The sequence below is a fragment of the Piliocolobus tephrosceles genome, chromosome 6 (assembly GCF_002776525.5).
Source record: "Piliocolobus tephrosceles isolate RC106 chromosome 6, ASM277652v3, whole genome shotgun sequence".
In the NCBI taxonomy this organism is placed as follows: domain Eukaryota; kingdom Metazoa; phylum Chordata; class Mammalia; order Primates; family Cercopithecidae; genus Piliocolobus; species Piliocolobus tephrosceles.
The window spans coordinates 127,095,121-127,120,837 of record NC_045439.1 but is presented as its reverse complement, the minus strand read 5'-3'; the positions used below and the strand labels follow the sequence as shown (position 1 = coordinate 127,120,837).

The 25,717-nt window shown below is 46.4% G+C and overlaps 1 protein-coding gene across 1 annotated transcript in view; it reads right to left on the bottom strand.

Moving 5' to 3' along the window:
* PCSK6 (proprotein convertase subtilisin/kexin type 6) overlaps positions 1-25,717 on the bottom strand; it is a 193,525-nt gene that overhangs the window by 133,030 nt on the left and 34,778 nt on the right. The window contains exon 4 of the mRNA XM_023193592.3: positions 6,183-6,287. Within this exon, the coding sequence (XP_023049360.3) occupies positions 6,183-6,287 (105 nt within the window). The remainder of the gene's footprint in view (positions 1-6,182; positions 6,288-25,717) is intronic.

The following is a 25,717-nucleotide window of genomic DNA, read 5'->3' as shown; positions in this document are numbered from 1 at the left end:
TGGAGTGCGGTTGTGGCCGGATCTCAGCTCACTGCAAGCTCCGCCTGCCAGTTTACGCCATTCTCCTGCCTCCGCCTCCCAAGTAGCTGGGACTACAGGCGCCCGCCTCGTCGCTTGGCTAGTTTTTTGTATTCTTTAGTAGAGACGGGGTTTCACCGTATTAGCCAGGGTGGTCTCGATCTCCTGACCTTGTGATCCGCCCGTCTCGGCCTCCCAAAGTGCTAGGATTACAGGCTTGAGCCACCGCGCCCGGCCCCTAAATTCTTATGTTGAAATCTTAACCCGGGTTAGCTCACAATGTGACTCTAATGGGAGATAAGGGCCTTAAAGAGGTAATTACGTTAATATGAGGTCATGATGGGGGGGCTAATCCAATCTGACCAGTGTCCCATGAGAAGAGGAGATTAGGACAGAGCCACTCACAGAGAGGGACAACCATTTGAGGATGCAGCAAGAATTCAGCCATCTGCAAGAGACCTGAGAAGACACCAACCCATGACAAGCCTTGGAAAAACCCAGCGACCGATAACTGCACACTGAGAACACTGGGGCTGTTCCTCCAAGGCTAGGGCTGAGTAACAAAGCAATCTGAGCAAAATGGCCCTTTTCAAGAGATCTGCAAGAGACCTGAGAAGACACCAACCTTGCCAACACCGTAATCTCAGTCTTCCCACCTTCCTAATTGCGAGACAATACATTTCTGTGGTTGAAGCCCCCACATCCTATGGGACTTTGTTACAACTGCCCCAGCTGACTAACAACCTATGAAGTCTGACGCTGCTCAACATATCTGATACTCAGTCACTGTCCGTACCTCTGTTATTTTAGCTCCAGCAAAACAGGATACAGCTTTGTCGATTCAAACTATATTTAGGATTTTTCTATAATTTAGCCAAGGTGGGTCAGAATTTACTTCTAAAGTATTTACATAGAAAGAAGTTGCTTATGTTACACATATCTTGCTTATGTGAACCAAATCTGTGGAACTTGAGATATGCTTCAGTAAGCATTGTCTACTGTTCTCTGGCTAGCTGCTGGACTTGTAAGGGAGTAAAAACAAATGGTATGTGGCCTTGGCCCTTGATAACTTCCTGTTGCATTGGCAAGAGATAGGCTTGCATGCTTTGAACTCCAAGTTCCTCTCTCCCGATGCATCCGCAGAGCACGGTCAGTTCGCCTTCCCATCGCCTCTCCTCTGGTTCTGGAATACTGAACGCCCTCCCAAGCCTGATGATCCAGGTCCCCCAGGAACCACCTGCAGCTCCCCTGCCGACTCTGTCTCTGTCCCTGACAGATCCCAAACAAACTGAACTAGTCATCGTTCCCGACAAACACTGCTGTGTGCTCCTACTCCAGGGCCAGATCTAGAATACAAACATACTTCTGCTAGAAGAGCAGGCCAAGTCTGCAGCCTCTGAGCAGGCTTCCTGGTGGCAGGGCTACTGGAGCCCAGAGGGGAAGGTAAGGAAGACAGCGACAACAGGGGAAGGTGGGGAGCCATCTATGCAAAAGCTCTGCAGAGGGAAAAAGAGTGAAAGTCATCCAAGGAGGATTTTAAAGGCCAGTGGTGTCTGGGACTCAGGGGGCCACCGGAGACCAGAACAAGCAGGGTTTGGGAGGTGTAGATACAGCTTTGTGGCACCATCAGGCATGTATTTCAGAGGATCCCTCAGGAGTATGGGAGGTGACTGGCTAGGGCCAGGATGCCCATATGAGGCCAGCAAGGGAGGCAGTGCAGTGGTGCAGGCAAGAGATGACAGGAGCTGGGCCTAGGGCAGGAGACACAGGACATGGCAGGGCCGGGTTGTACAGGAGGTGGAGCAAGTATAGCAGGGAAGGAGAGGTTACCGGCACTGCAGTGAAATGTAGATGAGTGCTTCCCTCTGAGACAGACTTGGGTCAGAGACAGTGAGCTGGGTTTGGGACATGTTGACTTTGAATTGTCTTTGAGACATCTAAGTGGAAGGGCAGAGCATTCAGGTGAAAGAATAAAATGGTGTGGTGTCTTTTAAGGTATATTTACACATTCAAACTTTTTACCAATTCCTAGTAGCCATACCACTAGAACCAGCTGGGTGGCACTTAAAATGTGAACAGCCAGCTTCTCACTGTCACTTGATCACCCTCATGGGGGAGCAGTCCACCGTCCCCATGTGGGCAAATCCACTGGGCCCTGGGCAGCTGCCTGGCCCTGCCCTCAGTCCATTACACAGTTCATCAACCCCTGAGACCAATGTGGTCACTTACTGTCTATGTGCTCTTGTCAGGAACTTTCTGTTTGTTTGCACTTTGAATTGCTCTAGCACACAAAACTGTTAGATAAAATTCCATCTGTGGTTAATGGAAAGATCTACTTCAACATTGCATCACTGCTGGAAGGAAACCCGAGCTTTGATTAAACTCTGGGGGCAAAGTCCCATCCTACAAAACAGAATGCCTTCTCTGGTCCTTGCAATCATTTTGCAACTTCTAAACTTTAAAGCACTGAAATGAAGCATCAAACCGAAGCCTCCTACGGCCCTGTAAGGAGTCACCAAGGCTCCCTCTTTACATCTTTATCCTTCCATTTCCATCACCAATCTGGCTGAGATCTGTAGGGAAGGAAAGAGCTGAACCCAAGTCATCATGCTAAAATGTAAGGTCTGGAAGACACAGGCAGCAACGACTAAGTATAAGCCAGCTTGGAACATAATCAGAACAAGTAATTTTAAAAAAATTTGTGAGCCCCTTCAGTGATTGGTCGACGCTTCTGTAATATCCACCCTTCTCCAGACTTTTGGCAAAAGAACAAGTTAAAAACAAATGCTTTCAGTTTGCTTAAATGACAAGCCTTGGAAAAACCCAGCGACCGATAACTGCACACTGAGAACACTGGGGCTGTTCCTCCAAGGCTAGGGCTGAGTAACAAAGCAATCTGAGCAAAATGGCCCTTTTCAAAGATGGCAAGAAAAACATCAAGTAAAGGTAATTAAGAATGCAAGGAAAATGACTGTACCATTCTGGTACAGGATCAGTGCAAAGAAGATGCCTAATAAGTGTGCATGCACACACACGTGCTTAACAAAGTCCTGCTGTTGACCCCCCCTTGAGTTTTGTTTTGCTTTCACAAATGTACATTCTATCTGCTTTCATGTGACATGGGGTGGATTGTAAATTCCATCACTTATCAAAGCACTTTTATACAATAGGGACTGGAGCTAATTAAAATAAAATACCATCTGCATTTGATTGAACTTTATCCTAAGCCCCATAACATTCATTTCCAGTTTGGTCATTTGAACACAATGGCGGCCTTGCATTCCGAAGTTTCTGAATAATATTAAATCATCGTTCCTTTTGTTAATGATATTAATTACACAGCTCTCCAGATGTGAAGGTATCACAAAAATGCTTTGCCAATGTAGGAAAATGTTCCGATGCGCTGCAATAAAAGATAACACTAAATACTTATATAAAACAGCTAATTTCACCAAATATTTAATCGTAATGACTGGGCAGAGTAAATATTAGTCAGACTGACAGCTAATTGATTTGGTTTGCATTAAAGCTAGACAAATTTAAACAGAGGTGTTTCAGTTGCGATTCTGAATTCATAATTCGTTCAGATGTCTGTCTGCTTTCCCCGGGGCTAACCATTTAATTAGAACTGTGAGAAACAATCAGCCAATCCTATGAAAGTTCCAGGAAGGCCTGGGATGCCCAGGCTGTTTACCTTTCTTCCTTTCTCCTTTCTTCTTTACTGGCAGGATGCATCGATAGCAGCCTTGCCAGCAGCTTATTAAGAAGCTCTGTGAAAAGGAGATTTTTATTTGAAAAAATTTAACTGCTATGGTAGCCTTTGCCTAGGAACTCTCTATCCTTCCTTCTGCTGGCTTCAAGGAGACAACTAACGCCTGGGAATGCTTTACCCTCGGACCCAAAGTGAATATAGGACTTTTAACACACCTCAAATGGGTCAATCCAGCAGCTCAGGTGCTGCAGAGAGGAGGCAGGTCAAGGGCATCGTGGCCCTCAAGCCCCCCCCCCGAGTCTGTCTCTGCTGCCTCAGCCTGCCTTGCTTATGCACAGGTCTTCCACCCCCATCTTCACTGAGGACTCAGCAGCACAGAGAGCTGCTGGGAAGCTCTGCGTCACTCAGGCACAGGGTCTGGCACTCAGCAGGTGCCCCATTAATATTTTTGGAAGGAAGGGATGAGCAGTCAACCTGAGTACCTTTAAAAGTTTTAAGATAGTCACCAACAACAGAGGATGCAGTCAAAACACAGATTAAGTCTCCTATTTTGACTCTGCCTTAGTTCTAACAATTAAGAATCTGCTTTATTAATTCTTGGAAGGCCTCATGGGAAGAAGACTAAGAAATCCACAGTCCCCGTCTCTTCTCAGAGCATGCCTATGAGAGGGGCTTCCTGCATGCAAACAGCTCGCTTTCATTGTAACTATCCGCATGGTAGCAATTCAACAACTCAAAAGACTTCAGTTGAAGAATGAGGATGTTTCTTCACAAGGCAGATTAAGCGCCTGTTTAAAGTGAAAGTGTGGATGGGTCCTGCATCGACCTCTTTCCTAGCTTAGAATTTCCTCCCAGATGACAGATGACAGTCTCTCAACCTCACAGAACTCACGCTTCCTCTGGGATCAGCCTATGCACCCTGTACAGAGGCCCCCTGCTGCTCAGTTTTCTACTGATCCACACTTCCCCAAGTGCCTCACTCTTTGGGAACGAACAACTACAATCTGGCTTTTTCCCTAGAGGATTAAATATACTGGCCCCTTTGAAAAACATTCCTTCATGTTCCATGGTGTAAGCACAAGTAGACGTAATCTCACCCCCATGTGACAGGGTGAGATGGTGCATGTAAAGTGCCCAAGCACACAGTCATCCCTTAGTAAACAGTTAACTCCTTCCCTCGCTATGAAGGAATAATGGAATTAGCACAATGTTTTATATCTATCTCATTTGACTTATCCGTATCTACCTATCCATCCATCCACCTATAAAACCAATCCAGAAATATATTCAAGACAAGTCTGCCTTTTCACAGCCCAGGTCCATGGGTGAGCTCCATGAGGACCACTTCCTCCATGAGGACCAATCAAAACCCTCACCATGCGATGCCCCAGAGGAGGATAATTCAGGCACAGAGCCCAGAGATAGCGCGTCTCTCCAACCAATCCCTGCTCAGTCAATACAAAAAGAGTCCTGACTGTCACTGAAGTAGGTGGGTTGGGGCAACACCAAGAACCCATTTTTCCATAAAAACTTTACTGTAAGTGTTTTCTGGAAATAGCTGAAATAGTATAGTGCACCGGTTAGGGAGCCCAAACAAACATCTAGCACATAAATTAACTTTTAAGAGAAGATGATTTCTGTGACCTAAAACTATGATTTACCAATGACCTCCGTTCCTTGTTGGGGCTGCTACTGCTTCTCACGTGAACTTCATTTTCCTTCTCAGCACTCATCGCCCTGTGATGTATCACATATCTTTCTATTTCCTGCTTCGTTTTCTGTCAGCCCCGCCGCCAGCTCCACGGGCCCTGGTGTGGACAGAGCCAGCCGCATGGCAGGTATTCCAAAAATACCGAATAATTGAATTCATTGGAGGCTCACTTGGCCATCTTAAATTTTTAATCTTGACAAGTATCTGTTGATTGGTATTTGTCAAACCTTAATTTCAAGTCTATGCAGAAAGGAAATATAATTAACCACCCAATAAATATGGATTATATTACAATTTAAAATGTTAGCTTCTTTTCAAATCACACTTGTTTTAATCCTGAAGATCATGTGAATCTTTGAGGAAAAAATGTCAGTTTTCAAATTCATAGTAATCATTAACATACATGTTATGGCAACCACAAATACATCCACCTGCCTGATCTCTAATTTCATTATTAAAATACTTGCTTGAATTGCTTAGAGTTTTTGTTTTATGGGTAAGATTCATATATGTATCTCCTGTAATTATTGTATTTTGTGGATTTTAGAATGATTTAGAGAGATCTTCACTCACATGATTGAGTTCAGATGGTCTGATATGTAGCTACACCTGTCTTGTATTTAAAGTGAATGTGGAAAACTCATGTCTATCCAGAATCACATTAAAATCCAGACTCTGCCATTTTTAGGACCATAGACCCAAACCCTCCAGCCCTTAGGAAAGCATTCTGACCATCTGTACCTGGGGGTCCATTCTGAGGAAGGTGTGAGGGCCTCTGCTACTCAAGGTCGATCTTTTAAAGGTTTTGCTGTGATAAAAATGGTAGTAATCTTCCAGGTTTCCAATCTGCAAGACAAGAAGCAGAATACCATCAATTAATAGTCTCACGAACAGCTTCCAAAATCTTCCACCCCACAAGAATCTCCCCCTTGTCTGAGGGGCTCATTCTTCCAGAGGAAACATACCCTCCACTGCACTGCTCCTCATATCTCTGGCATGTATGCAGTGTTTATAAACATGAAGGTGGATTTAGACACTCATTTTTAGATAAACAACACTAAGTCATATTTCCCATGGAGCACATACTCCACCACATCTCACGGTAAATTAACATCATTTAAAGTTTGGACTATCGTGGCCAAGATTTTTGGACAGAAATGAATGTTCGTTTAGAGCCAAGCATCCCTGAAGTAGCTAAGTTGGTGTCAAGTCAGGTCTACACCAAAACATTCATTTATAAACAAATTCCATCCTCTCCACCCCATGGGTAAACTGAAATATCGAAGAATGAACACTCACTCTCAAGTGCAATGGGACAGCCAAAGAAAACACGTGGATCCATCTGCTTGGGGATTGTGAAAGGGTCAGACGAGAACATCTAAACCCCCGAGGTGTCCCAATTTTCTGCCAGGGGCAGTTTGTCAGAACAGATTTCAGCCTGAGGACTGGATGGAACCAACAGCAGCCCTGTGGCCCAGCCCCTGACCTTCAAGAAAGGCTGGCCCTCACTGTAGCACCAGCTCACCCTCACATCTGACCAGGCTTGAGCATGGGGACATTATTATTGGAAGCCTGCTTCTTGGCTGTAGAGAGGTGCTAGTTGATCACCATCCTCCAAAAATGATTTTAAAATCAAGATGGACTGAACATCATATAGACTCTCAAGTTGATCTTCTCAGTCTAAACCATCCTAGTTTCTTTTCCAGCTTGATTAAAGGGTAAATTTAAGACTAATGGTCCTCTACAGCAGTTCTATATGATGATTACAAGCATGGGTTTTGAGTCAGAACAATTTGGTCCAAACCTTCCCTACCTATCCACCAAGATTAGCCACGTGACCTTGGGCAAGGATATTTGACTCATGGGAATCTCAATTCCTTATGTGTAAAATGGGGATAAAAGTACTTACCTTTAAAACTTAAGTAGGACTAAAGTCTACCCGACTCACAACTCCTTGGCTGCCCCCACCTCATACATAGCCATTTAGTCTGCTATGGTCTGACCTCAACAGAGTTGACTGGCCCAGGGGGAGACCTGGAGGGACTTGGATACCGTGAGTGGCCATTTTCACATCTTTGCACAAGAAGATAAGGCAGGAGTGCAAGACAAAGCCTCCGAGCCCCTTTACTACCCTTCAGTTCTCCTTTCCAGCAATCCTGGTAGCCTGGGTGTCTCCTGTTCTTGGGTTTAGGAGACACCACTTTGTTCCGAAATAAAGAACTCCCTTTTCTACTTCAGCTTGCTCCAGTGTGTTTCTGTTGCTTACAACCATAGAACATCAAATACTAAGATAGTCATGAGGAATAAATAAGAATCACCTATATAGAGCCTAGTTTAGTGCCTAGAACCTAGTGGGCATTCAACAAATGCTGGTGGTCCTGGGAGCTCTCTCTCTGGCTCCTCCACTCCCCTCTCTGGGTCTGGGTTGCTTTAGATTTTAGCCAAATCCAGGTCTGCATCTAATTTGACCCCTTCCCTCTGGGTGACCTGGGCTTACCCTCTCTGTTTCCTTATGAGACTAACAACCACCACCCTGAAGGGTTGCTCCAAAATTTGAATGAGATAGGTATGTGTGAAAGAGCTAGCAGAGACCCAACAGTAAGGTAGTAAGTGCTCGATACACTGTTTCCTGCAATTCTGATTCTCACATTTTTCTGCCATCATAAACCTCATTATTTCTGCCCTATTTTTCTCACAAGTACTTTTATTTTTCTTCCTACAGATAAGTCACCTTGCTCACTTCTTCAACAAAGTTAACTGCCACATGTGTCAAAAGGCTGCTCCTCACCCACACTAGAGCAGTTATTTAGCAACAGAGGCAATCATGGAGTCTCAACTTGCAGCAGTGTTTAATCAACATGTTTGCTTATAAGCTGCCACCATCCCTGCGAGATATTACATAACTTTTGGTCTTTTAACTCTGGGCATTCAAGTCAATTCCGTCAGGGACATGGAGAAACTAAGAGTTGAATAAAACTTGCTGGCAAAGAAGCAGACTAATTACAGAACTGTTGACTCTTAGCAGGCCCATGTCAGGGTGGCCCTGGAAGCCATTCAGGGCAGCACCTGGCCTTTGAACAGCTAAGCCAGGCTTGGGGCAGCCACCTTTCCCCTCAAAGGCCAGTCCCAAAGCCATCCAGCCCCCTGCCCCGGGGCCGCCATGACCATCCTTTGCAAAGGCCCCAGGGTCTGGGCTGATGTGAACTGTTCTCCATGAAAAATCCAGGAAAGGCACAGACAGTCCCCAGAAAGCTGACCAGTCCAACCACCTCTGGAGGCAGCAGTGGCCAGAACTACATTTGTTTGGACACTTATGTCCTGCCTAGCATGAGAGCTGGGGGGCTGGGGAGGGATGCTCCCACTGCAGGGGAGAAGGGGACATCAGCCAAGGCTGCCCTTTCAAAGCCAGCTGCAGAAGAAGCTGGAATCATACAACATTTGTCTTTTGTGACTGGCTTATGTCATTCAGCATAATGTCCTCAAGTTTCATCAGTGTTGTACCATGTGTCAGAATTTCCTTCCTTTTTAAGGCTGACTAATCTTCCATTATCTGCGTACCTCACATTTTGTTTATTCATTCATCTATTGATGGACATTTGGATTACTCCCACTTCTTGGCTACTGTGAGTAATGCTGCTGTGTACAAATATCTGTTCATGTCCCTGCTTTCAATTCTTTTGGGTATATATCCACCTACTGTTTTTTGATAAATTTTCTTGGAACATAGCCACACCCACCCTTTCCCTGCTGTTCATGGCTGCCTTCCTACTACAATAGCAGAGTCGAGTAGTTGCAACAGAGATCCTAGAGCCCACGAGGATAAAATAGTTCACATGTGAACTTTGAAAAAGAAAAGGTTGCCAGCCTGTGACGTACAGCATTTGCTGCTGAGAGTATCTGGGGAGTTCACCAAAGTCTCTGATGTCAAGCATGGGTTCTCTAGGTTGGGAAGTGGCGGTCCATACACTGAGTGACTCTGCTGATAAACAGGTGTGGCTGCAAACCTAGACCTTCAGCATCTCATTGAGTCTCTGGGCCGTGCTTTTCCCATGAACCTCTTGTCAGATGCTCCAAGAGGCCCCATCCTTCTGTCTGACTCATGTGATCCTGCCCTCTGCTCTCCCCTCGAAATATTAGGCATCAGGTCAGGAGTGTGAGGTTTTCATCATGGGCAAAACCAGTGAAAGAACCAAGGGTGACCCAGCAGGAGGCAGGGGCAGCTGCCCAGGAACACAGGCCCATTGAAAGTCTCCTCAGCCCGGATGATGCTGCATTTACGATACAGCCATCGGTGTCTCTCCTCCCCACCCACCTAAGCCCTTCTAGGCTTCTCACCTGACCTACCACAGCAGGGTCCACCCCAGGTAAGAGGAAGTCCTGCCCCTCCCCAATGAGGGAGGCTATTCCTTCACAACTCTGGGTGCCTTCATGGGGAATGGGGACAGGATTCAAGGCTGTGAGGCCCCCAGGCTCACACAGGGTCACCTGTGGGGATGTGGCCACTTGGCCTGGTTCAACATGAAGGACACCTGGCTGCCCTCTGGCCCTGACTCACAGATTAGGGTGTGAGAAGGACCCACAGAGATGTCCTCATTTCACAGATGAGTAGACTGAGGCCCAGGGAGGTTAAGACTATGTCACACTGTGGGGCTCCCAGTTCCTAAACCAGCAGCCTCCCCATTCTGCTCACAGACAAGCAGGTGACAAAATTTGATACTAAATGACATGCAGATACAGAAGTAGGGTTCAAAATGATTGCCACACTTTCAGGACCTCTTCAGGGTCAAATGGACAGGGCTGGACTCAGGAAGGGGGCAGCCTAAAGACAAAATCCCAAATAATCCTCCAGGGAAAGTGAGATTCTTTTTTTAATCTGGCATTTGCCCTGATGGCAGGTGTTCCTCCCTGCTCAGCAGCCTGGACATCCTGGGTGGCTGCTGCTTGGCTGTGGCCCTGGACACTGTCCACACCAGGCGCTGGCTCTGCTCCTGTGCTCACAGCTAATTGACTATGCACCACTTCTCCAGCCAGTGCCTGAGCAGCTGCCTTTATAATCAGGAGTGGTGGCTTCCACGGATTGTCACTATTGGAGGGTCCTGGCAGCTTCCTCCTTCCCTTGATTATAGACGAGAGGCGCTACCTCCACCATCCCAGGCTACTTCCCAGTCCTGCTCAGCCCCGTGTCCTCCCCTGACCTCCATCTGCTCTTCATCAATGAATCTGACTGCTAGTCTGCAAGGCATTGTTTTTTTAATGTCATAACATAAATTTAAATATGTTCTTGTTCTCTTTCCTGCCCATGATATATTCACAATGAATTAATTAGAGCCCGTCTCGTGCACCATTCAAGAAAATAAACAATTTGCTGAATACAGGATGCTCATGTTTCTTTACTCAATATTGATAGGTGATTATATGCATTACTTGATAAAACTGGTAACATCGTTAAAACATCATTACAAACCTTGCTAAATGTTCTTGACCAGAACAATGGGAGAAATGAGATCAAAGAACTCACAGTGAAGAGAGTTTAACGTAGTGTAATCCTCTTTAACAAGATGATCTGACATTTAAAAAAATATAGGTAATATGTGCACACGACATAAAATAAGGAAGGTACAAAAGGGTATAGAGTTAGTAGGGAACAGCAATCCCCCCTCCTTCACCGGTCCCCCAGCCAGGGTTCCTCACTGTTGCTGAGTGCTCCTGGCTCATTACAAGAGCAGCTGATGCTTGCCGGGCACACGCCCCATTTCAGGCAGCAAGCTTGGAGTTCAGATGAATGAATAAGTTTGATTTTCATAACAACTGTAAGGGGTAGATGTTATGACTGTCCTCCTCTTACATACGGGGAAACTGAGGCACGGAGCAGTGAAATTGTTCAAGATTCATTTACTCAATGAATAGTCAGGATTCTTCACTGTTGAACCTTCTGCCTCTTGGCACAGTTAAGACTATTAGTTGCCAGGGGGGATTTCAGGCACCTTGGTCCTTGTCCTTTGCAGCAGGTTCTTTCCTGGAGAACCAGTACTATCAGCATGTGTGCACTTTCCTTCATTTCAATAAGGAAGTCATGGGAGATCTATATTATGTTTCACGTACATATTATTCCATTATGTCCGTAAATGAGTATGTGTGCACGTGTGGATGTATAGAATGTGTGAGTGCTGTTGTACACACGTGTACACATATGCAGATGTGTGTGTGCATGCTATGTATATGGATATGCAAGTGTTTGTATACAGATGTATATATATGTATACAGTCATGCCTCAGCATCAGTGAGGGACTGGTTCCGGGCCACCCTGCAGATACCAAAAATTGACAGACGCTCAAGTCTCTGATATAAAACGGCATCATATTTGCATACAACCTACACATATCCTCCAATACTTTAAATCATCTTTAGTCTACTTATAATACCTAATACAATGTAAATGCTATGGAAATAGTTGTCATACTATATTGTTTAGGGAAAAATGACAAGAAAATAGTTTATACATCCACCATACATTTTTTTCATGTTTTTGACCTGAGGTTGCTTGAATGTATAGATGTGGAACCCATGAATAAAGAGAGCCAACTGCATATGTATTCAGGGGTGTGTGTGTGTGTGTGTTTGTGTATATACATATCCAGGTATGTGTGTTTATGTAAGGTTCATAAACAAATGACTCTGAAATATACCAGGTGAGTCCTTGGTTTTTCCCCAGTTTTCATATCCAAGTGAACCTCCTGGGGCCACTGCCGGGTTGCCCTAACTCAGAACCCCAGATCTCTGGCTCGCCACCTTGGTACATGTCAGATTCACCTGAGTAGCCTGAGCAACCCCATGTGGGTGTGGGCTTGGCTCCAGATGGATGTTCTGGTTCCAGAGGTCTGAACAGCCACTGGGCACGTGGGTTCTGAAACTTCCCCCCCCCGAGAGAAGCTGAGCTGTATCCAGGAACTGTATCAGATACCGAGAAGGCAGGCCCAGAAGGCTGTTTCTTCATTTCCTGCCAGCCGATCCCAGGTCCTTCCAGGCTCAGCTCAGCATCATCTCCTCTGGGGAGCCTCTCCCGCCCAAGTGGGTTCTAAGCACATTGCTCCATAATGGCTGAGTCCTCCAGGGGCTGGGCTAGGTCCGCACCATCTTTATCCACTGGCTCCTGGCAGGACCCCAGGTCAGCACATAACTTCCACCACACCAGAGCAGAATCAACAACACTGTGCACCCTCGCCATCCTGCACCCCAAACCTTTCCTCTTGAGGCATTCCTTGTCTTGGTAAAAGCCACCACCAAACCTTCCCGAAGTGGGCTCTTATATGGCTCCCAAACCCACTCCCTGCACTGCACCAGCCCTACTGCAGGCAGCCCCATCCCTCTGCTCGGACCCTCGCTGGCCTCTTAGTCTCTCCCATACCACTGCACTGACATTCCCACCCTGATTCCTTACTGTCTCAGAGGGTACATGACCAGCCAGGACCCCTCTCCAGCCACAGGCCTGGCCCTGCCCACGCTGTCCTCTTTTGTCCAGTATAAGGGGCCCTGCCCTCACTCACTGTTTCATGTCCCTGTGCTTGCTCAAGTCCCCTCACACCTACAAGACTAACTCCTACTCTGCTTTTAACCATCACCTCGGCTGTCACTGACTCCAGGAAGCCCTCCCAGACCCCCAGGCCCTGTCTGCCCAGACATGGCTATCACACCCTTCATCTTCCCTCCCTCCACCATAAGCCTTCAAGGGCAGGAGCTACGTTGTCTGTCAATCCTCGGGGCCTGGTTGTGTCTGGAACACAGAGGAGCTTGAAATCTGCCTGGTGAAATGAACAGACGTCTGTCTCCAAATAACACTGGAAGGATACACAGGTCTCCCCTCATCCCACCTGTGTCCAGTTGTCCAGTGAGGCCCCAAGTCCAGAGGCGGGGTGTGACCCCAGTGACTTCTGGCCCAGGCTCTGCTATCCTGTCTTTAAGTTCTCTCTCAGTCCCTGTCCCAGGACAGCACTGAGGTTGGGAGGAGGCTAAGAAACCAGGCAGACCACCTGCTGGCTGTATGGTCTGGGCAAGACCCCCATTGGCCTCTCTGGTCTGAGGACTTGAGGCAGGCAAGGCCCAGCCAGGCACTCCCTTCAACTGGCCAGTGCCCTCCATTCATGGCATGCACCAGCCATGAGAAGAACTCTTGGGCACAGGTGTGGACGAGCAAAAGTGGCTTGTAGGGTCACATAAGGGAGGGGTAGGAACCCGCACAAGAGGACAGGCCTGGCCTGAGGTTTACAGAAAGGCCTCCCCCATCATGTCTTTTCTTTAAATGCGAGTGTGGCTGGCTTCAAACAAGATCTCAGTGGGTACTACAAGCTTGGGTTCACTCTGCCAGAAAAGACAATGTTTTTTTGAAGATCCTGAGGAAGGGAGGAGGAAAGCCCAATCTACTCTATCATGTTTAATTTGCAGCAAAGTCATCGAGAAGCACGCCGAATCTACCCCAAATGACATCAAATAGTTCCAAAGGTCCATCCACCCACTCAACTCTCCAACGGACGTGACTGCAGACACAGGTGCAGTTCGTAGCCCTTGAGCAGGCTGCATTGTTGGTGGGGGTGGGTTGGCTAAGTGCATACTTTGGTAAGTCTGCAAAAACCCCACCCCACTTCCCCAGGCCAGCCCAGCCAAACCCTGCCACACAGGAACAGCTGATAAGCAGCCACGGAATGTCTCAATTCAAGGCCTCAGTGATGAATGGACTGTAGATGAGGCTTCTGACTTTGCAAAAAAGAAACTGTACTTTATCACTCCCAAAGCCTGCCCTTGGCTGGAAACAGATGTTCCAAGCCCCGTCCGCTCCGCAGCTGCAGCGTGCCTGCTTCCGGAGCCACTTGTCTGTCTTCAGGGCCGGCATCTGCCGAGGGCCTTGGCTTTCTGGAAAGAGTCTATGTCTAAAAGTCATGGTCGTCTGAGTTCAGTTATATAATGTTATTGATCCCAGTTGGTTCGCTTAAGAAAAACACAACTAATTAGACTCTATAAAAACCTACACACTAAATTAATTCTGTATTGCTCTAGTGACTTCCGCCTGAAAAAAACGTTATAAATATAGATGACCACTGGACCTGTATTTAGCCAGCACTGGGTTACCTGGCATTTATAATTAAGGAAGTCCAGAGAGAGAGAGAATGGACATTTTGTTGTTATTTCTTAAAGCGTTTTTTAAAAGCTGCTTCCCATTTCAGTCACATATACACATAGCAACATTCTGTTATTGCAATAATTACAATCCTGACCCAAGTTAAGATGATTGCACAATTTCCCAGTCTCCTAAAATTACTTTATTCAACACATATCCACCCAAACTATGCAATTAAGCTGCTCCACATCCTAAAAATTCCTGAGAAATCATTAATTTTTACTTAGCAAACTTCATTTTTCTCTTCCCTTAAGTGGCCAAACCAAATGGTCTGGCTTCGGATGAGAACGCTTAATTTCTACATGTGGCCTCGGCCTATATGTTCAATGTCTACAAAGAGCTACCTGAAAAAACTCTATAATCCTTACTTTGAATATCTCCATTTTAAATCATTTCCTGGTCAAAGATTTCTTTATGACCGTCTAGAATTAGTTGTTTTACCAGATTCCTAAATCCAATGCCTCCAGTATTCATTTTTGTTTGGTTTTGTTTTAATTTAAAAATAAGCCGCAAAACTCTTCTTTTTCCTGAAAAATTCCATTCTAAAGCCATCATATGGGGAAGAACGTGGTGTGTGTGGGGTGGGAAGATCTGGGGTGGCCTGGAACAAGGCATGGCTGGAACCCAGAAGGTAAGGAGGGAGCCCACACTGGGGAAAGTGGAATCGGAGCCCATGGGGCCTATGCGTGGGAACAGGCTACTCTAGATGTCAGAGTCTAGGCAGATAACCAGGGTGTCCACTCAGGGAAAGTGAAGACAGAGGACGTGGCAGATTGGCTACCCACACGGGACGGACGGAATATGTTACCACATTAGGGGCCATTACAATTGATAAGAGACCAATGGTAATTCCCTGGTGTCTGTGGCTGCACTGCACAGTTCTGCAGAGATAGTGCTTGTTTATGTGAAGGACAAACTGGAGCACTGGGGCTGATGGGTCCGTGGTCACTAGTTTCTCTGCACTGGGTCAGACCAGCTTTGCCCTGTGCATTCAGTTTTTCTGTAAGTTTGTGACAGTTTCAAAAAATTGTAAAAGAAATTTTTAATTGTAATAAAACAAGGTAACCAGACCTTTTAGCCCCTTTCCCACATAAAGTTTAAAGAATGTATGGTCTAAACTGAAGACAAAAGCTCTTTCATGCTGAGAAGTAGTGACAGACTGCTTCTCAGAGCTGCACCATTCCTTCCTCCCATCAAAGCAGGGCCCATGGGATCCAGGAATTATTTTGTAAAAGAGACAGAAAGAAAATGAGGTGTATTTCAAGGGCAGGTGACCTCTGGGGTAGGGAGGCTGCTTGAGGCCTGGCCCTGCTCCATGTTCCCAGTGCCCATACTTCACCCCCAGGCACAGCATATGCCCCTGCTCCCCGCACGCTGCCCCTGTGCAGCTGATGTGTTAGCAGGAATGGATTTGAGCCACACCTCCCTGCTGCCCGCTGACTTCCCTGTGCCATGTATGGTCTCTCTAGTTGGGTGAGGTACCCCCGATGCCATCAGGGTCCAGCCTCGGACCCCATGGTAGGGAAGAGGTGAGTCTGTGGAGACTCCAGGAACCCAGAAGTGCACGATCTCCTGAACTCCTCCAGAGAAGCCAGCATTCAGATCTGACATGCGCTCTCCTGAGTTTTTAATAATGGCAACTCATTGTACATGTTACCACCACTCTGTAGCCTGCCTAAAACATGCCTGCAGGGTACAGGCAGCCTGTCGTCCTGGAAAGTGGCGATCGAGACACTTGGTTCAGACTTTCCCAACTTGAGGAGGCCCCCTGTTTACTTTTTTTGTTCTGAATATGTGAGAAGTAGGGGGTGCCTTATCCTCAAGAAAGTCTCATCTAGAGAATTCGCCAGGGGAGAGAGGCTCCAGTACAAGTCCACGTCTGCTCTCAGCACAGAGCAGCTCTGCTCCTGAAGAGTGGACTGTGTCTGTGACCTTGAGCACCAATGGCTGTGCACAGCACACCTGGGCAGTCTGCTTACATCATGGATCAGAGAACAAAGCTACACTGAGCACCCAAGGCAGTCAGGGAGAGCCCATCTGGCTCCTGCCAGTCCCCCTCCTGGGCTCCCCAGAAAGAAGGGTCAGTGCTAGGCTGCAGCTCACGGCTACTTAACCAAGGAAGGTCATGCTGGAGGAGGCTACAAGGTTTTTTAAAATAAGATTTTGTCTTTATGAAAGAAATGTTGGAAATTCAAATTTTTAATATCTAAAACACCATCACTTGAGAGCAGTTATCCCAAGGGAAATCAAAAGGAATTTTAGAAAAACTAATCTTCAAATTTTTCACTTAAAAATATATACTCCCTGTCGCTGAATGATGTGAAAACAGGGTTCTGAACAGATATCTGCATACCCGTGTTCATAGTAGCATTTTCCACAAAAGCCAAGGGGTGGGAGTGACCCAGGTGTCTGTGACTGGTTGAGTGGATCAACACAACCTGGCATGGACACACAATGGAATATGGTTCAGCCTGAAAAAGGGAGGAAACTCTGATGCGTGCTACAACACAGATGAGCCTTGAGGAGACCGTGCTCAGTGAAATGAGCCAGGCGCTAAGGACGAATACTGAATGATTCTCTCTGTATGTGGTACCCGGAATGGTCAAATTCATAGAGACAGAATGCAGTTGCCAGCGGCTGTGGGGGAGGGAGGAGTGGGGAGTTGGTGGGTAAAGGGTACAGAGTTTCAGGCTGGGCACGGTGGCTTCTGCATGTAATTCCAGCACTTTGGGAGGCCAAGGCGGGCAGATCACCTGAGGTCAGGAGTTCAAGACCAGCCTGGCCAACATGGTGAAACCCCGCCTCTACTAAAAATACAAAAATTAGCCGGGAATGGAGGCGTGCGCCTGTAATCCCACCTATTCAGGAGGCTGAGGCAGGAGAATTGCTTGAACCCGGGAGGCGGGGGTTGCAGTGAGCCAAGATCACACCACTGCACTCTAACCTGGGCAACAGAGTGAGACTCCATCTCAAAAAATAAATGAATGAATGAATGAATAAATAAATAGGTACAGAGTTTCAGTCTGAGAAAATGAAAAAGTTCTGGAGATGGACAGTGGTGATGGTTGCATAACAATGTGAATATACTAAATGCCTCAAACTATACACTCACAAAGAGATAAGATGACATATTTTCTATTATGTGTATTTGACAATAGCAAACAAACAAACAAAAAACTGTACTCTGCATTCTGTTCCCACCTTTCCTACCTCTCTTGTGTCACTCAGGATGCTGGGACCATGGCTCCAGTGTGCCAGCAGCATCTGGAGGCCTGAGAGGGAGAAGGCATAGCCAACCTCAAGGCATAGCCAAGCACGGCAGTGCTGCCCAGCTGTGATTATTAACAGCTCTTAGCTCCAGGCAGCGCTTCCCATCCTTGGCCCCTCTCTATTGTGTGGTTTCCCTTAAAGAGAACAAGGACACAGGAAAGAGGTGGCGATGATCTCAGGGACAGCCAGAGTCACCTGACCGGGACTGACAGTCACGGGTGGTGAGAGTGTCAGCCAAATACCGTGCAAGCTCAGCTTCCTTTTATCCTGGAGCCTATCCCAAGTGATGGCTTCGAAGACCTGCTGACCAGGTGGCACAGTGACCCAGCTCCTATGCTGACCTCATGACAGCTTGCCCTGCTGAGATCGGCAGCTCCCAGTGCATGAAGATACAGAAAACTTTCATCCAGCTGCATCAATGCCCCAACTCAATAACACCAATTAAAAACAGGCGTAGAGAAACATGCACTGTCATTCTGCTTCTGTGACTCAACCCCACGCTGGTAATTAAAAATGAAGAAGCTACTGATGAGGCAGCTGTCATGATTTCACCAAAATACAACTGAGGGACACCCTTTCCCAGTTGCAAAACATATCTTGGCTTGTAAACTAAAAATAGACTTTGTGCAATTTTCATACAGCTCTTTTAAAATGGCATTTCGGACTTTTCCTGCAAGCTGTGTGCTAAGAAGTCAGGGGACCAGGTCCCAGCCCACCTCTGCACCCTTGCTGGCCCCAGTTTCTACTCTATCAGGGGAGGCGCTACATTGCTTTTTCTCTCCATCCCATTTGCACTAACATCTGTGGCTTATGGAATATTTGCCAACAAATGATTTCAACAGAACTTTCATACTCAAAGTAAAACCTGAGCAGCACTAATTTACAGATGAGAAGTAATTGCTTGAAAGGAGGGTAGGAGAAGACAGATCATCCTATTCCAGGGATGGAAGGATGGATGGTCCCCTCCATGGCTGATTCAATAAGACTACACGTAACAGCATCTTATAAACAGGGACTTGGTGAAGACCCACCCACAGTGACAAGACTCTGTGCAGTCACTGTCCGTGCATTTATCAATAGTGACGCCCACCCTGACTCCTGGGCAGCTCCAACCATTCCTTCCTCTTCTGTCTGTAACCCATGTCCTTGTTTTCTCAAGCCACTGCAGGTCTCCAGAGGCGTCTGTCCATTCCCTCATTCCTTCCCTCAACAAGTATCTGGGCAGCTGCTCGAGTCACGTATTTTAGACACGAGGGACCTAGAAGGGCCCACATGGGCCTAGGGCCTGGATCCAAGGGAGAGGCTGATAGAAGCGAGTATGACACAGCAAGATGAAGGAGCCACATAGGAAGCCACTTTGCCTACCAGACTGTCAGAGGGCATAACAAGGAATTGCAACCTGCCAGATGCACCCCTAGATAAAAACAGGGACCCGCATTTTTAGAGACTGGAGTCCTAGCAGTGGAGAGAACATCTTCTCTACTCGTCTTTCAAGGCAAGAGGGAGCCAGGGAGAGAAAGGGGGAATACACAGGATGAGGGTCAAAGGGAGGCAAGGAGGTAGCAATGAAGGGACCCTAGGCCTCGCCTTGCACAACCAAGCGCACTCCAGAGGGAGTATCAAGATCTCAACTCGGGCCAGGCACAGTGGTTCATGCCTGTAATCCCAGTACTTTGGGAGGCCAAGGTGGGCAGATCACCTGGGGTCAGGAGTTCGAGACCAGCCTGGCCAAAACATGGTGAAACCCCGTCTCTACCAAAAACATAAAAAATTAGCCGGGTGTGGTGGCACACACCTATAATCCCAGCTACTTGGGAGGCTGAGGCAGGAGAATCACTTGAAGCAGGAGGCGGAGGTTGCAGTGAGCCGAGATCATGCCACTGCACTCCAGCCTGAGCAACAGAGTGAGATTCCATCCCCCCCGCCACCCCCCTCCCCCCAAAAACATCTCAACTCAGCAGTTGAGATCTTGGGCCTTGGAACCAGAGACTACCCAGATCTGAATCCCAACTCCTCTGTTTAAGTGAAAACGATCTCTGAGGAGCAAGTTCCTAAATTTCTCTTCAGCTTCCCTTTCCATGCATTGGGATTAGCAGCATTCCCCCTGCCCAAGGTTTCTGGGGGTATAAATGAGGCGTGATGCATATGGAATGCTCGGCTTAGGGCCTGGCACACAGGGAACAGCTCCAGCCTCCCAGGGTACAGGCTGGTCAGCTGGCTTTTTTCACAGTATTTCTTAAAGAAAGGAACAAGGTGGCAGCTCACTTTGTGGGGGAAAATGGATTGCAATAAAGTTAGTTGCAAAGTTAGAGAAATCTCATCTGCCCTTTGATTTCAATTCTTAAAAATATATAGAGTATTTCTTTACCAGTGGCCCCTGTGTGGGGAAGATAATCGCACCTAGACAGAGCCACAAAGGGCCAAGGTGAACAATACAGGGTGCAGGGCAGGTGGGAGCCGAGGAGCTGTGTTGGGGACAGTCCACACACAGGCAGCCCTGGCCACCCCTCCGGGTGTGCAATACGACTCATGTCTGGCAATCCACTTTCTTGAAACTAACTTATCTCTTATCCATTTACTTTTACAAACTCTTAGAAAATGAGCCTGCACTATCTGTCCAATTCCAGACTGAAACATTTTTTAAGTCCAAAACTTCTGATTTTGTAAAACACATTCTGGCCTTATGTCATCTCTTATGCTCACATTCCATCTGATGTTTGCTCGTCCCCTACTAGAGCTGACATCTGGTGTCTGCAGTACCCTCTCAGACGGCTGCCGATGGTACATCCCCTCCAAAGATGGAACTGGGTCCAGCCGTGTTTTAGGTGGCTTGCAACAAGGTGGTCAGACACACTCATCCTGCTCTCTCAGAGGGCTCGATGGCTGTTCTACTCATGCTGGGCTATCAGACAAGACACAGTAAAGACCTATGTGGCTGTCATGTGCACTATCTCAGTTAATAACCAGCAAGTTCACCCAACTATTTCTGGGTGGGTGGGCACAGGTCATGGTGATAGGAATGTGAAACCCAACTCCAAGGCTGTGTGGTCTCTTTGCCCCAGTGGGTTTGAGTCTCTGCAGCAGACAGCACACATGTTGAAAGGGGTTTCTGCAAGGCTTTGAGCTGAGGCACAAACCCAAATGCCGTAGAGACCCCAGCTGGGCAATGTGGCCCAGGCTATACACAGTCACCGGACCCCAGTATGACCCCGTTTCTTAGGAGGGCCCTTGGTACAGACTCCGGCAAGGCTCCTGACTGTTGTTTGCTCACCATTTACAGACCATCGTCTGTCTCCAGGGATTGTGCCTCGCTCTCCCTTTCACCATGTGTCTTCCCTCCAAAGGAAACAGACCCCAGCACCCGAAGCATATCTGACAGTCCCAAAGGCTCCATATTCCCAGCAGATTGGCTCCTTGCTCCTTCCAAAGATTCCCATTCTGCTCTGTTTCTCCCCAGTGGCAACCACAGACACAAACTCTGTCAATCATTCACGCTCTCAGCGATGCGTCTAATTACTCACAATGCCACCTCTCTAACCTCTTTCTTGAATCCAGGCTAAATTTAGCAGTTTTGGGTATACCTCTGTCAGCTTCTACCTAATTCCTTCACATCCATCTTACTTGGAAAAAACAAACTGCCTTCCATTTCATTTAATGACCGCGACATCCCGCAAGCATGCTGGATGGGCCTGGATTTTACTACTGACAGCTGTAGGACTGCGGTTCACGAGCCACGTGTTCAGACAGAAGGGGTGGGTGTGTGTGTAGCTTCTCTGAGCCAAGGGTGAAAGGCTTCCAGACAGAAGACAAACCCTCTCCAGGCCACCTCTCCTCACCCAGCCTCACTGCTAGCTCAGCCCACTGAGCCCTTGGGAATCCCTATTATATACATACATATATTTTAAAGCCCCAAACAAGTGAGAAACTCCTGTGCACCTTTGATACTTCCTCACACACCCTTGGCTTAGCTGAAAGCCCCTACGTGCCTGCACAGGGAATCATGTGTGTGCTGGCTTTCTCCATCCTGCTGCCCAGCTCTAAGTATCCAGACTCTCCCTTTCACTTCCTAGAAACATCCTGGGTTGCACAATAAATTCTGTGGCCACAGTAATCCTACCAGGAAAGGACGAATCCAGGCCCACCCAGCTCTCACGGCTCGCTCCGTGTCTCCTCTCCCTAAGTCCACACCACCTGCTGCCACCACTCCCGTCCCCCCCAACATTCCTCACTGCACTGTCATTGGGCTCCCCCTCCTCCATCACCATTGTGCCATACCTCCTAGGTAACTGACTCTGCTGACACCCTGATTCCTGTCCTGTCCCCTCCATCCCAGCAACTGTGAACACAGCCCCAGCCGGGCCCCTCACCAACACCCCTCTCTCACCCTGAAGCCTCTCACCCATGGTGACATTGGTGGTTCCTGGTCCTCCATCCATGCCCCTGCCACTGGGTCCTCCAACCCCCTCAGTCCCTTTAGACAGCTGTTTCAACCATCCTCTCCTTAGAACCCTAGACAGCCCATGCTCCCACCTTCTGAAACATTTTTAAGTCGTAAACTTCTGATGTTATAAAACGAGTTCAGGCGTTACATCATCTCTTAGATTCCCAGGTGTGTAAAGAAAAATTCACCTCGAGGGAGAGAGATGTGCGTTAGGTTCTATGAAATTCCATCTGATGTTTGCCACCCCCTCTCCCAGGCCCCACACTTAACTGAGGGCCTCCTCACCACACAGCCACATGGCCACCACTATGCCCCTGTGAACCCTCACAAAGGTTCCTCTCCTGCCCAGGAAGACCCCCCACGATGGCCTGGGCCTACCCAACCCCACGCCTCCATGTCCTCCTCTCTATGGGCTCTCTGTAGTCTCCCCTCAGAAAACTCTCTCAGGCCCCTCTCCTAAAGAGGGGACTTTCCCAGAGTCTCTGGTCCCTGCCCCAGCATTTTCCTGTCCTCTGGCCCTCTTTCCAGATGCGACACCACTCCCTGGCCTTCCTTCACCAGTATTATGCTGTCCCCTCTGCCCAGGCCCCCTGCCTATCTCCATCAAGCCAAATCTTCCTCGCCCTCCAGGGCCAGCCCAAACACCTGCTCCTCCTAAATAAGCTCCCTGATCCCAGGGGCCATAAGGGACAGAGGGAGCAAAGGGCCACCTAGACAAAAAGCCAATAGCAGTGGAAAGGGTCTTAGCCACTCAGTCAAGAGGTGTAATCCAACAGACTTAGAACTCCACACCCAACAACAGAGAATAACATTTCTCTCTAGAGATATAGAACATTTTCAAAGACTGACTCCAGTACCAGGACTTCAAGCACACCCTCCAAATGTCAAGGAACTAATTTCCAAGAAAGCATGGTCTCTGGCTGTAATGCAATTAAGTTGGAGGTCAACAGGGCAAAGAAAGATTTAAAATGCCACACATTTGGAAATTCACAAACACATGTTTATATAACTCATGGTAAAAGAAACCATCATAATTGGGATTAAAAAATACTTAGAATGGAATAATAATGAAAATACTATTTAGGACAACTCATGAGCATTAGTGGACATGACCCCAGAAAAGATGTGTGTAACCTGAGGTGTTCACAGTAAGAGAAATGCTGAAAATTCATAGGATTAAGCATCAAACTACAAAGGTAAAAGAAAAAAAAATGAGAAGAAGGTAATACAATTAGGACCAGAACTCCATAAAAGTAGAAAACAAATTTACAACAGAATTTAAAAAGCCAAATGCAGTTCTTTAAAAATCTGGCAATACAGCCAAACCCATGGCACCACTGATAAAGAAAAAATTTAAGGCCCAAAGGAATAAATAGCATGATAAGTGAAGAAAGGGTGTAACCGCAGATCAAGCAGAGGTTTAAAAACAATAAGGAAACACTACTAATGCTGTTACACTCATAATTCTGAAAACAGAGACCACATTAAAAAATTCCCAGAAAATTATAATTTATGAAACCACTAACTAAAAAACAAATACAGGACTTGTCAAACTTTCCACTAAAGAAATTGAAATAGGGCTTAAACTCCTGTTTCTCTCACACAGAACAGGCGTAGACAGTTTTATAGGTAAGCTCTACCAAAATTTCAAGGTATAGACCATCCCAGTCTTAAGCAAGCTCTTCCAGAGAATAGAAAAAGCAAAATTGTATGAGGCCAGAATACTTTAATCCTAAAAACAGACAAAAACAGTATAAGAAAGGGAAACTCTAGGTCCACTTTGCCCATGAATATAGAAGCAAAACTCCTAACTAAAATGTTAGAAAACCAAATTCAGCAATGAGGAAGAAAGATAGTCTGCCATGACCATGGTGAGTTTATTCCAGAAATGTAAGGATATTTTAGCATTAGAAAGTCAGTAAGTGTAATTTTTACAGTAGCAGAATAAAGAAGACACAGGAGAAGCATTAGATAAAATTCAAAACCCATATGATTTAAAACTCTTAGCAAATTAAAACAAGAAGGAAACTTTCTTAATTTGTTAAAAAGGCATTTACAAAAAACAAACAGCAAATATCAGTCTTAATGTAGAAACACTGAAAGCACTCCCTTTAAAAATCAAGAACAAGATAAGAATGCCCAAAATCAATGCTTTTATTCATCATTATACTGAAAGTTCCAGTCAACAGCCATGATAAATAAATAAGTGGCTTAAAGATTGATTAGGGAAAGACAAAACTACAATTATTCACAGATGATATGACTATCTACATAGAAAACCATATCAAATCTATGGTTTCCTACGGTTTACATAAAAAATAGACAAATTATTGGAAGAAATAAGGGACTTTATTGAAAGGTGGCTGGATGTGAGACCGATCTCAAAAATCAACTGCATGTCTATATACCAGCAACAACTATTGGACACTTAAGGTACCTATACCTTTATCAGAGATGTGTAAGTTGTGTATATAGGAATTTACAAACTTTACTAATACTTAAAGGAGACCTAAATAAAGAGATACCATGCTCATGGATAGGAAGGTCCCACATGATAAAGATATATTAGATAGATAGATAGATAGATAGATAGATAGATAGATAGATAGATAGATTAAATAAAATTTCAGTCAAAATCCCGACAGTTTTTGTTTTGTGGAACTTGTCAAATTGATTCAAAGTTAATATGAAACAACAAAGGGCCAAGAATAGCCTAAAACTCCTGAAAAAGAATAAGACTTACCCCACCACATATCAAGCCTTATTATGAAGATACAGTACTGAAGTCTGTGAGGCACTAGGTCAGAGACAGACAAGTTTAACTCATGGAACAGAAAAGGGAGACAAATCTGTGTGCAAATCTGGATGTTCTGTATGCAAATACAGAACCTGATTTATTGATAGAATATCAGTGTTGAAAGGAGGAACTAATCCACTGATGATGCTGGGAAAAGGTGGTTATTCATACGGGAAAAAAAGAAAATCCCTACTTCACATCAAACACAAAACAAATTTGAGCTAGATTAAATGCTTACGTGTGAGAAGTAAAACTAAAACTTTTAGGAGGACGTCCGAGAGTGGGTTAGATATCTTCTGTTTGTCCCTCTAAATCCACTTTCCAATTTCCTCCACCTTGCTTTTGGCCCCAGGCACATGGTGATGGGGGCCCAAGTCGTGGAGAAACGGCACCAGCTTGAAGGGCAGCAGCCCCAGGAGCAGCCTGGGAAGGCTTTGTGCAGAGGAGGGCTGGTTTCCTCCTACATGTTGGGAGAGTTGTCTCTGCAGATGGTGGGTGAGAGTTCACTGCCAAAACCGCTGTCTTTACTGCCCCGTGGACACTTCTTCCCCACCTTCCTAAAACTGTAAGAGACCTGGAGGCGTTGAGCATCAATGAC